Below are 14207 nucleotides of genomic sequence, written 5' to 3' on the forward strand. Positions count from 1 at the left end.
AAATCCAGGAATTTTACCCAGAAAATAAAGTTATTCGTGACGCGCATACGACTGAGACGTGACGGATTAAATCCGCGAGTAATTTCCTGCCGTGTAATCTCATATATAAAAACATATCCTCTAAACATAAAAAATTTCCCGATTGAGAAAAAATATTTCCTTTAAAATTTGCTTCTTTTAATAAATGTTTTTCTACATCAAAAAATTTTTATACTTAACTTTAAAATAATTTTCTTAGTTAAAAAATTTTTTTCTTGAGTCAAATTAATTTTTTTAATCATTACAAATATTGATATTTTCTTATCAAAAGCTTGAAAAATTTAATTAAAATACCCTTTGTAATTATTTTAATTTTTTTTTTAGAAAAAAAATTTTTTTTGACATCAAAAAATTTTTATATTCAACTTCAAAATAATTTTCTAAGTTCAAAAATTTTTTTCTGTAGTTAAATTAATTTTTTTAATCATTACAAATATTGAAATTTTCTTATTAAAAGCTTGAAAAATTTATTTTTGTAATTTTTTTATTTTTTTTTTTAAATAAAAAAAAATTTTTGACATCAAAAAATTTTTATATTTAACTTCAAAATAATTTTCTTGGTTAAAAAATTTTTTTCTAGTCAAATAAAATTTTTAAATCATTACAAATATTGATATTTTGTTATCAAAAGCATGAAAAATTTTATTCAAATAAACTTCATAATTTTTTTATTTTTTTTTAAGTAAAAACAATTTTTTTGACACATCAAAATTTTTTTTCTGGAGTCAAATTAATTTTTAGTCATTACAATTATTGATATTTTGTTATTAAAAGCTTAAAAAATTTATTTTTGTAATTTTTTATTTTTTTTTAGTAAAAAAAAATTTTCTGACATCAAAAAATTTTTTCCTGCGTAAATTTACGCACCTTTTAGCCAAAACCTTAATGTACTTGGCAACACACAAACGCGCAATAAAATTCTGTATTCTCTGGAGTGTCTGAGGCCGACTTAATTTACCCTCCGTTAAACAATTTGGTAGTCTAGCGAACTACTTTAGGTTTTACTGGAATTTACCCAGTACATCTTTTACCTTATACTTTATACGTTACATCTAGGACGTAAAAGAACCCCATAATCTCGCGGATGAACCTCTTCTTTTAGGCCATACTTTAGTTAACGAGCGAGTGAAGCAAGAGCAGAAGTAAGAAGTAAGACTAAGAGCCATGTCGGGTAACAAGGGTCGGGACTACAAGATGTCTTTCCCGCATTAGCCGACAAGAGAAAGGTGATAAAAAAAGGTCAGGGCGGCGGAAATAATTTAGAGGCACGCAGCGTGTCCTGGAGCAGGTGTCGTCGGTAAACATACGTACAGTCATAGGCTGTACTGCTGCCATACAAAATCGATGGAGCTTAAAAGCCTGGACACGTTCGCCGGCCAGTAGGCGCTTTTGATACCGCGGAATGTCCAGTACGATATTGTGTAGGCCTTTATCTACTATTCGCTACTGAAACAGTATACGCTTCTATTGTTACTCTCTATTGTCTACTCGGGTATTACATTCTGCGATTAAGTGCTTTTGTTCGCTAGATTTATTTATTTATGACGGAAACTTTTTTTTTATTTTTATTAGTTTTAGCTACTTAGTTTTATTGAAAAGATATGTTTTACTTTTCTTTTCAGAAAAATTATTATTATCTAGTATATTATTGAGAGAATAAGAATAATTTTTTTTCCAGGATAGTCATATTGTATGATACAATCAGTTTTTTCAGTGAAATTAAGTGTCTTGACTTGAACTTATGCCTTTTAAAGGTTTCATTTCATTTTTACCGATAGTAAATTTATTATGATAAATATTTAGGCTGCATTCAAAAATGCTCTATCTCTAGATACATGAAATTATCTTGTATCTTGTGAAATATTGGCATTTTTAAAGATATAAGCTCATCCCAATGTTATACTCATCGAGACCTTTTATTTGAGTACCCACATTAATTTTTCATATATTTTATATATTTATATATATGTATATATGAAAAATATATCATAATACATGTGGGTACTCAAATGAAAGCTCTTGATGAGTGTAACATCGGAATGAGCTTATACACGGAAAAAAGTAAACTGTAATATTCACTCGGATTTCGGTTAATTTTTATAGTTTCAAACAGTAAAGCGGACATCGGGGTGGCAAAAATATAAATATTACAGAACTTAATGTAGAAAGTATAAAAGCTACAATTTATAATTTAATATCCAAAATAAGTGATTAGTAGCGGTCACTATAGTAAATAACGACTCTTTCATCTTAAAAAATTACAGTTTCAAACAGTAAAAATTGTCATTTCAATATATAGTCGATATTATGAGGAGAAGGGGAACTCAGATGAAAGAGAAGGGGGTCTCACTCTGGGAGAATTTAACATTTGAAACAATAAAAATTATACTTTTAAAATATACATTTTATCAGTCCAAGCGAGTCAATAATTACATCAGTTTGATTTTTAGCGTTGCGTTTAAAATTTACCATTTTACTTTGTAAATATTGACGTTGATTGTATTAGAAATTCACTAACTTTCTTTTATACTTTTTACATATCATAATATCATTTTTTAGGTACGAAATGATAAATATCAAAGTCTGAAATCTTAATTATTATAATTTAGCATTTTAGACATCTAAATAGCGAATATTACTGTTTGAAATAGTATTTTCTTTCATGTAAAGAGTAAATTGTAACGTTGAAATGGTAAATATTATATAGTGAATAGTAAAATCACGATTTTACTGTTTGAAATGGTAATTTTTAGCAGTTGATCATTACTTATTATAAATCGACTGTTATTTATTATAGTTTACTTTTTTCCGTGTATCTTTAAAAACGGCAATGTTTAAAAAAGTACAGTGCAATTTAACATAATTAAGAAATGACCTTATATCTTGTGAATTATTGACATTTTTTAAGATATAAGCTCATCCCGAGATTACACTTATCGAGACCTTTCATTTGAGTACCCACATCAATTTTTCATATATTTTATATATTTATATATATTATGTATACGTATATATGAAAAATATATCAAAAATGCATGTGGGTACTCAAACGAAAGCTCTTGATGAGTGTCAAATCAACACGAGCTTATATTTTTAATAATATCAATAATTAAGAAACGACCTTGTATCTTGTGAATTATTGACATTTTCAAAGAAATAAGCTCATCCCGACATTACACTTATCGAGACCTTTCATTTGAGTACCCACATCAATTTTTCATATATTTATATATATTATATATATGTATATATGAAAAATATATCAAAAATGCATGTGGGTACTCAAATAAAAGTTCTTGATGAGTGTAACATCAGTATGAGCTTATATCTTTAAAAACATTAATATTTAAGAAAGTACAGTGCAATTTAACAAAAGTCATTATTTAATAAAACAAAATTTTAATTATTTATAGTTGACAAGTCACGGAAGTCACATAATAACTGCAAAGTTGCTAATTATTATTATTATTTGGGCATTTTCCTAATTTCTATTATGATAATAATCAGATTAATTTTCAAAGTTAAGCTTTTAAAGATGACGAGAATAACTTCGGTTAACTCTATTGAAGTATTCTCTAGATGAAGTATAATATAATTTAACTTGCGACTAACAATAGAAATCTTTATACAATTGAATTGTTTGGCATCGACAATTATTCATTAAATTTTCAATGGTCAATTAATCGTGCTTAGCTCTATTAATAACCTAAATTCAATTAATTTTTTAGGTAATTTCATATTTGAGGAGCTGATTTTCAAAAGGGTATCTTTTCATATTTTAAAATACCAGTTTTCTGAATTTTTAAATATTAATTACTTCGAGAAGCTTCAGAATCGATAGCACTTTATAGCTAAATTAAAAAAAGTTCAATACAAATATTTATAATTGAAGATAACTAGATTTTTGTCTCGATTAATCAAAAATGAAAAGATACCCTTTTGAAACTCAGCTCCTCATTTAAATTTATTAAAAATTAAGTGACGGCTCCACTAATAAAAATGTTAATTAATCTATTTAAAAATTTATTCAAAAAAATAAAAATTATTTTATTGAAGAACGTCAATTAAGAACAAAAAAATTTTAATCTATCCCTAGTCTCATAATAAATTTTGAATTTGATTTCACTTTATAAATAATGAAATGACGCACGTAAAAAAAAATTTATTAAATTGATAGGAATAAATAATGCATGCACGAGGAAACTTCCATATAAACAAATAAAGATATCCGTTGAGGAAAAATAGTCTAAAAATAAATGCACACTAAAAGTTTGTCAATATATATCTACAATACAATATATGGATATATAAAAACAGAAATAGAAGAAGAGTAGGCAAGCGTGAGCGAAAATCTCAAGGAATTTTTTATCAACAGGCGATGGCGAATTTAGTTCGAGATTCGCCGCTTCCTCCCAGTACAATGTGCTTTTACTGAACAAGAACGTGGGATGTTTGCCCGTACGCTTGTCTGTACTACTATACTAGTCTCGAGAGATCGTGAGCGCCCACACATACCCACACCGACACACACCTGCTAGGACATGCAGCGGGAGTTTAAACTTCCAGCCAGAAAAGACGGAGCTAGGTGTTGGGTGTGTAGTGGGTCTAAGCGGATACTTGTTCTGTTGCAACTCTTACAGTACTAGTACAGTACTGGTATATTCTCTCGGCTCTGATTCTGGTTCCGGTCTCACTTGAGTTGACGCTCCACGAAACGACGATCGATTTCCATTTGGCTCACTAAATTCAGAGTATTTTTTCCCCTAACCCATTTACATCGAGTGCAAGCTCGGCTTCTCGTTCTCGTTCTCGTTCTCCATCTCGGTTTCCCTCTACTTCACTTTTTAAATTATTTCATTATACAGATGGCTTTTAACGTGACTTTGTTTGTAATTTATTTACAAGGGAATTTAATTACTCACTACATATCTCGAAGCTTTTTTTGTTAAAACTCGCCAAATTTTCTGCTAAATAGATAATAGCCGAAAAAAATTGATAAATTTTAGAATTTTTTTTAAATAACTCAAAATATATTAAAATGACAGAAAATTTATTGATTCAAAATTATAGAGCATTAATTTGTAATAAATTTTGTATCAAACATTTTCTAAACCAATGATTAGTTTAAGTGATAGAGCTTGTCAAAGCTGAATCGAAAATTCCTCATTAACGCAAAAAAATTTGATTTTTATTTAATTAAAAAAAAAATTATTTTTATGCAAAAATAAGTTCTCAAAAATTTATAAAGCATTTATTATGATAAAACATATTGTTGTTCGGCAAAAAAAAATTTTTTTCTCAATTTTTGTTTAATTTGCAATATTTAAAAAAAAATTGTGAAAAAAGTAAGAATAATTTCTTAATTTAGACTGGTGAACTGTAAATAAACAAAATTGTGTTTTATTAAATAATGACTTTTGTTAAATTGCACTGTATTTTTTTAAATATTGACGTTTTTAAAGATATAAGCTCATTTTGATGTAACACTCATCAAGAGCTTTCATTTTAGTACCCACATGCATTTTTGATATATTTTTCACATATACATATATATAATATAAATAAATATATGAAAAATTGATGTGGGTATTCAAATGAAAGGTCTCGATGAGTATAACATCGGGATAAGCTTCTATCTTTAAAAATGTCAATAGTTCACTAGATACAAGGTCATTTCTTAATTATGTTTAATTGCACTGAACTTTCTTAAATATTAACGTATTTAGAGATATAAGCTCATCTCGATCTAACACTCGTCAAGAGCTTTCATTTGAGTACCCACATGCATTTTGATATATTTTTCATATATACATATATATAATATATATAAATATATGAAAAATTGAAGTGGGTACTCAAATGAAAAGTCTTGATGAGTGTAACATCGGGATGAGCTTATATTTTAAAAAATGTCAACAATTCACAAGATACAAGGTAATTTCTTAATTATGCATCTAGAGATAGAGAATTTTCGAATGCAGCCTGAATACTTTTTTTTTTATTAGAGTAAAGTTCATACTAATAATTCGATCTCTTGTCATATTAAAAATAAAATCAGTCCTTTTGTGTTCATGGTGATTTTTTGAATATTAAAAAATCTAAAAGTTAATTTGAATTATTTTGTTTCTAAACATAAATAAATAAAATTGAAATTATCAACCTTAATTTTTATTTAATAGCTGATGATGATATTAAAGAGAAGTAAAATTGAACTTTATAAAACTAACATTGATTTTTATTATTTTTATCTCCATTGGTATTTAATAACAAAATAATGTGAATAATTCGGTTGGATGGCAATAAAAATGAGATTAATCGTGTTGCGAGTGGTTGGAACTTACCGTGAATATCAGCAGAGCAGAGTCAGCGTACCTCGGAATATTTGTTGAACATTAATACGACAGAATATTTCATATTAGACAGGCACCCATATTATATGCAGCATGGATACTGTTGTACTCTGCACACAAATAAAACGTAAACACCGATCCTCGCAATATCGTGATGCTTGATAATAATGCAAACATATATATCAAGTTAGGAATCTATTTCATCCGTACAAGCGTATAGCGCTCCCATTTGATCGAGTTGTGCGGTTTCGCCAACGTTCACCAGGTAGGGGCGGAAAATCATCCTGTGACCTGATTTGTAAATTGAAATGTTTTTCTCTATTCTACTCTCCATCCTATAAATCGCTTTTTTGAAGGTCAATTCTCGAAAAAATAGAGGTATGAATATTCATACACCGTTGCAAATGTTAAAGTAAAGTATTCTTTTCAATCCTTGATTTTTTTTTGTTTTTTACAGTTTTCATTTAAAGCTTTGATATATCGTAATTATATTTTGTTAATAAATGAAGTAATCGAAATATTGACATACAGAAAATAAAATTTCATTTCAAAGTCTATCAACATGTTATTTTTTTTTTAATTTATTATTATTATAATCAGCTGACCCGTCAAATAACGAATGTGAAACTAAAGCTGACATTTAATATTAATGCGAAAAAATATTTTTTTTAATTAATATTTTTATAATTTAATAGATCAATTTATTTTATCATAAAATTCTGCATAATATTTTTAATTAAAATATTAAATTACATTTTAAAATTCAGAAATTGAATATTCTGTACTCACGTATCAGCACACACTCTCTGCTCGTTGCCTCAACCTCTCACATGTATTTTAAATCTGTAAATAAAAAATTTTTTGATTTTATTTAATTATTCTTTTGTATAAAATATAAAAAAATCAAAATTTGTCATGTTAGTTAAACAAAATATTCATAGATAATTTTTATTTCTACTTAAGAAATTTTGGTAATTATTTACAAGTGGGGTTTACTTATTTTTGGCCATATCTAGGTGAAAAATTAACACTTTTTAATTTTTTTTAAAATTCTACTCGTTTTTAAGGCGCATTTATGATAAAAAAATGTGAAAAAAAATAAAGATTTCGTTAGCTTTTTTGCCTTCAAAAATTGGAAAAAATTTTGACGCTCATGTTTTTGGATAAAATTTTTATATTTTCTTTTTTTGATATATTTTTTTTGAAAGTACAAAAAAAATAAACAATAAAAAAAATTGAATATCAAAATTTTCTAAAAAATTTAGAAATTTTTTTGAAAATTTGTAAAATTTTTTAAAATTGTAATAACATTTTTTTTTTGTACTTAAAAAAATATATCAATAAAATCAAATAGAAATTTCGTTAAAAAAAATGAAAATGAAAATTATAAAAATTTTTTAAATTGAAATTCTGAAATTTTTTTGTTAGAAAAATTTTGAAATAAATAAAATACTAATCATAAAGCTAATTTTTTGTTTAATAAAGTTGTTTATTCCAAAAATAGTCAATTAAAATTTAAATAAATTTTTTAAATAAATTTGGGCTAGAAATATTAAAAAAAAAATATCAAAATTTTATAAGTTAATTTTGGAGCCAATAAAATTAAAAAAAATTAACTAACAAAACAATTAAAGAAAAAAAACTTTTTGATAATCAAAAAAATGAAAATTAAAATGTTTGACCCCACTTGTAAATATTTACCAAAATTTTTTCGATTTTATTTAATTATTCCTTTGTATAAAATATAAAAAATTAAAAATTTGTTATTTGCACGTTTATTTTTGTTAAAATTAATTTTTTAAATTTAGTAAATTAAAGGAAAAAAATAATCTAAAGAATTAAAATAATTATTGTTATTATTATTGCAAACATTATAACATCTGTTGACAACATCGGAATATTAATTCATCTAATCAATAGCATACAAACTCGGAGTAAATTAATTTACAATATTGACAGACTCCTAAACTGATCCCGGACTCTAAACCAACTGATAGCAATGTTCTAAATGAATATTGATGATATTTCATAGCTTATAATCAAAATATATGATACATAAACCTTGATGAAAATGATGAGTCCGCGTACCGAAAATTACACCGCAACTATTTATCAATATGCATTACGCAAATAGCATCAGGCAAACTTGTACATCACGCGAGGGTTAAAAGTTTGCCTCCGCATCCTTGATCTCCCGATATAATAATAATTTTGTGGGCTAGCTTGCTGTTATTAGCCTACCTAACTAATATAATTAACTAAATAATTAAATAATAATAATAGTAGTAGTTATCTGACCGTACGCAGGCCAATTTAATTAGTGGCTAGCAATCTATTGGCTTTAAAACTTCAATATTTAAATCAACACCTTTTTTCAATCTAAAATTATTTATTTTTAATAATATTGCTTATGCACATTTCACCCTTAGACGCTTCTAGGATAGCTTCGCAAAGCGATACTAGGCTTACGCAATTAATCTTGGATTTAATTTAAATAAAAAATAGTAAATTGAGGTGTAAATTTTAACGTGTCGTAGAAATAACTTGAGTAACAGGATTTTAAAGTTTGGGAGTGAGAAAGTGGATGAGGAGGACGTGGAAGTGCACGTGGAGGAGGACCCGGTAAACAAAAACGATCAATGTCGTCTTCCTTCGATTCCGGGATCCTACTCAGTGAGGGCGGCGGTGCTAGCTCCTTGGATGTTGACTCACCGACACGCGGATTTCCAGGTACGTTTCTGAGACTTATTCTCACCCTCACACCCCCATATTCTAACGTGGAATTTATATGACAATTTTTATTATTATTATTTGTGATATTCAATATTTTAAATATTTTTTTATTATTATTCTGCATAAAATATTTAAAATACGAAATAATGATTTTGAGAACTTTTTTGTAGGAAATTTCATTTTTTTTCAAAAAGGTTCTCATACATTTTTTCATCTCGACGATCTAATTAGCAATTGGTCTAACTCCTTATTTTATAGAGGGTGATTTTTTAACATTTTGATGTAGCAATAGTCCAATTATAAATTATTTGAATGATCCAAACCAAAATATTATACCTCTATTAGACATTAAATAGTTTTTTATAGTGATAATAAATTTTTAACTAATTGTTTTTTCGAACAAATGGAAGATTTTCTAAAATGGAGTTAGACAATTTACTAATTAGAACATCGATATGTATACTTGATATTTTATACAGAATAATGATTTTAAAAAAAAGCTTAGAAATTTTTTTTTAATTATTTCTAGAAAAATACTGAAGATACAAAAAAATGATAAAGGACTTTTTTTGTAGTCAATTTTTCTTTCAAAAAGGCTTTCATAAATTTTTTGATACCCTTGATTATTTATTCAGAATAATTATTTAGTAAAAAAAATAAAATTAGAAATTTTATTTCTAATAAAATATTGAAGATACAAAAAAATGATAGAAGACTTTTTTTGTAGTCAATTTTTCTTTCAAAAAGGCTCATAAATTTTTGGATATCTTTGATATTCAATGAGAGACAATTTTATTTAATAGTAATAAAATTTTATTACTATTTAATAAAACGTTTATTTGGCTAATAAAAGGAAAGGGGGAGTAAACAAGTAGGTTAAGTTAGGATGTCTCGTTGAAAAATCTTTATACTATTTATTTATTGAGATATTTATTACAAGATTTTACTTAAAAATATTAATTTTTTTTTTTTTGAGATTAGATGTTTTTTAATGACTTAGTATTCGTATAAATAACAGCAAATTAAAGCGACGCTCGTGGCTATTTTAATAAACATATATTAGTATTTAAGAAAATTTTATTAAATACTAATAAAATTTTATTCATATGAAATATAACTTTATTAGTATCAACTAAGTTTTCTTTTCAAGTTCAAATAAACTTTTTTATTACTATTAAATAAAATTGTTTCTCAGTGTACAGAATAATGATTTAAAAAAAAAGGTTAGAAATTATATTTTAATTATTTCTAGAAAAATATTGAAGATACAAAAAAATGATAAAGGAATTTTTTTTTGTAGTCAATTTTTCTTTCAAAAAGGCCCTTATAAATTTTATGATACCTTTGATATTTTAAACAGAATAATTATTTTTAAAAAAAATTTATTACACAGAAAAAAGAAAACTCGAAAAATAACATTATAAATAGTAATAATCCAATAATTGTCCCGTCGTATTAAAAACTATAAAAATTACAGTTCAAAATGACATTTTATAAATTCAAACTTTGAATGTGAATTTTCAGAGCTTTCAATGTAAATATTACATTCTACAATCTAATACTTATAAAATCTGTAATAATTACAATCTGAAACTGTAATTTTTCCCGTTTTTATCACGGAGCGCCACGTTACATTATGTATTGTAATTTCTCGAGTTTTCTTTTTTCCATGTATTGATATTTTTTAAAATTATTTCTAGGAAAATATTAAAGATACAAAAAAACAATAGATTTTTTCATATTTTTAATATTTTATACAGAATATTAATTTAAATAAAAAATGAAGAATTTAGTATTATTTTACTATTATTATTAATCGATTATATATGTCAGATATACATGTCACAGTCATATTTGTATTTAAAATTTATATTTAATTTATATGTATACAAAGCTCTCACCCCTGTCACCAGTATTCGTATCGTATATAATTTTTTATTTATACCCCAATGAATTTCGCTTACTATCCGTCAGCAATTAGCTTTAATTGATATTTATGCATGATTCATATTTACCTGAAATTTTATTTTTATTAAATAAAATTTATTAGTGTCGTTCAAATTTTTTGTCGTTATAAATAATGAATATTTCTTTAATTAAATTTTAAGTATAAAAGGATCAATTTTTTTCTAATTAAAAAACAATTATTTTAGTATACTAAAGCTCTGCGCAATAATTTTTAACAGGCGAAGTTTGACTAGCGAATGAAGTTTATAAGAAGTTTTGCATTAAAAAACCTGTAGAACTTTTTTAACGCTTCAATAAATCATTATAGAATTTTCTTATGAAGAAATTCTTCTGAAAGAAAAATAATAAAATTTTTATTCCCATCTAGAAATTTATTTTTCGACTATTACCTCTCTAAATATAAACAGAAAATCCGCTATTAGAAAATAAACAGCAAAACAATTGAAAAAAGAATAATAAAATACGTTTGTTGTAATATTTTATTTTTATGATGTAATAATATTTTTTTTTAATTTTTTTTATTTACAAACTTTTTTAATATTTTATTTTTAATAAATAAAATATTTTACGTCGACTATTTGTTGATTTAAAAAAATATTTAACATTTCTTTTAATTTTTTATCAGTAAAAATAATAATAATAATAATAATCATACAAACTCTTTATTTATTGAAATAAAATATTACTGACAAGCAAAAATTATAAATAAATAAATAGAAAAATAAGAATAAAATAGTAATTAAAAGAAAATTAGTAAGCAAATTATATTCTATTGATATAATTACGATTAAATAAAGTAAATTCAATAAAGTAACATAGATATATTATTAACAGTGCGTTGAATGACATTCACTGATGATACTGACGCGAGAAAGTGGATGAGAGTCAGTACTTAAATGTTAATATATTCCCCAGTAATTTACCAACAATCTAATTATTTAGCAAACTAAATTCATCACATGACATCTACATCAATAACAACCTAAATATATATCTATATCTCTGTCTACACACTACACACATGAATAATATATAATGTGTACGGATAGAAGGAGAGGAGACTCAAACTAGGGAACAAGAGCACGTAAACTGGCTGGTACGTCGGAACAGAGAACATCAGACATCAGACTCCTGTCATGAATTCACATAAATTCTAGAACTGTTTTAATCGCAAGTTCATGCACGCTCCACATTCACCTTACCTCTTTCATCTCCTGCCCGGGCAAAACAGTCGGAAAAGTTTTGATGGACGGTATTTTGATGTTGTACTTCATTTCTATACCGTTATTTTACATATTTTAGAGAATTTGAAATTAGTTTTCTTTTTGGTTATTTATCATGAATTTGGTTGGTTAATTGTTAAATTTTTTAATTTATAAGGGTTAGATGGAGGCAAATTTAGAGATGAAATATTAAAAACTAGCAATCTTGCAGAACTACGTGACTGCCGTGACTTGTGAACTATAAATGAATAAAATTTTGCTTTATTAACCCTACGTAGGTCGCATAATGAGCGCGGCGCCGCCTTTTTTGCATTTTTTTCTCTCGAAATTAAGTTCATTGATAATTTTGAAAAGAATTAAGTGCATTCTTTTAACCTTTCTAAAAATTGTAACGATATAAAAAAGCATAAAAATATATACGAAGTAAATTAAAAAAGTAATTTTCAGAACCGGGCGGCGCTATGCCGCCCGGTGCGAGTAAGCCTCCGGAAAATTTTCTAACTGCGCTGTTGCCGAATGTCGTTACCGCCATTATTTCAATCTGTTTTAGCGCATGTGAGGTACAAAAATAAAGTAATGTTTGAGGTTAGTTTTTACTGTTTACATTATAACTTGTGATTTGTTCAAAATAATGTAATAATTACACTCATGTTAAATATTATTTATATAAAAATAGTAATAATAATACAATTGATAAATAAATTATTTTATAATACACCATACTAAAATTAACAGATGTCTGGCTTTATATATTACTAATTATTTAAATAAAAAAAAAAAACAAAAAAATTTCAGGTGAACGAATTAAAAAAAAAAAAAAATTAATGGATGCCAATTTTTCAAATTAGTTTTTTGATTGAATTTAATAATGTCACATGTGATAAAAATAAAAAAAAATTTTGTTATTCAATTAAATTTATGATTGAATATAAAAATAAAATTATATTTAGTCATAAAACATTGAAAAATACTTTGTCTCACAAGGAAATAGTATTAGTTTACATTTGGCAACAGCGCGTACGTTTTAACACGGCGGCAGAGCGCTCACCATGCGACTAACTTAGTTCGGAAAAGACACGCTACCTACGAAGGGTTAAACAATGACTTTTGGTAAAGTGCACTATACTTTCTTAAATATTGACGTTTTTAAAGATATAAGCTCATCCCTATGTTACGTTCATTAAGAGCTTTCATTTGAGTACCACCATGCATTTTTTATATATTTCTCATTTATACATATGGGGTATTCCATCCACGGAAAAAAGTAAACTGTAATAAATAACAGTCGATTTATAATAAGTAATGATCAACTGCTAAAAATTACCATTTCAAACAGTAAAATCGTGATTTTACTATTCACCATATAATATTTACCATTTAAACGTTACAATTTACTCTTTACATGGAAGACAATACTATTTCAAACAGTAATATTCGCTATTTAGATGTCTAAAATGTTAAATTATAATAATTAAGAATTCAGACTTTGATATTTATCATTTCGTACCTAAAAAATGATATTATGATATGTAAAAAGTATAAAAGAAAGTTAGTGAATTTCTAATACAATCAACGTCAATATTTACAAAGTAAAATGGTAAATTTTAAACGCAACGCTAAAAATCAAACTAATGTAATTATTGACTCGCTTGGACTGATAAAATGTATATTTTAAAAGTATAATTTTTATTGTTTCAAATGTTAAATTCTCCCAGAGTGAGACCCCCTTCTCTTTCATCTGAGTTCCCCTTCTCCTCATAATATCGACTGTATATTGAAATGGCAATTTTTACTGTTTGAAACTGTAATTTTTTAAGATGAAAGAGTCGTTATTTACTATAGTGACCGCTACTAATCACTTATTTTGGATATTAAATTATAAATTGTAGCTTTT

General features: G+C 25.8%; 1 protein-coding gene across 8 annotated transcripts in view; it reads left to right on the plus strand.

Moving 5' to 3' along the window:
- LOC123262373 overlaps nucleotides 1-14207 on the plus strand; it is a 79503-nt gene that overhangs the window by 12639 nt on the left and 52657 nt on the right. For 3 of the 8 annotated variants that reach the window (XM_044724538.1, XM_044724540.1, XM_044724539.1), the window contains exon 2: nucleotides 8927-9119. The exons of 3 other annotated variants lie outside the window; for them this stretch is intronic. In XM_044724538.1, coding sequence (XP_044580473.1) covers nucleotides 9029-9119 — 91 coding nt within the window. In that variant the 5' untranslated portion in view covers nucleotides 8927-9028. Of the gene's footprint in view, nucleotides 1-8926; nucleotides 9120-14207 lie in introns of those variants that run through there. 2 more of the 8 variants (XM_044724542.1, XM_044724543.1) reach the window with 2 other exon arrangements.

The sequence above is a fragment of the Cotesia glomerata genome, linkage group LG4 (assembly GCF_020080835.1).
Source record: "Cotesia glomerata isolate CgM1 linkage group LG4, MPM_Cglom_v2.3, whole genome shotgun sequence".
NCBI lineage: Eukaryota > Metazoa > Arthropoda > Insecta > Hymenoptera > Braconidae > Cotesia > Cotesia glomerata.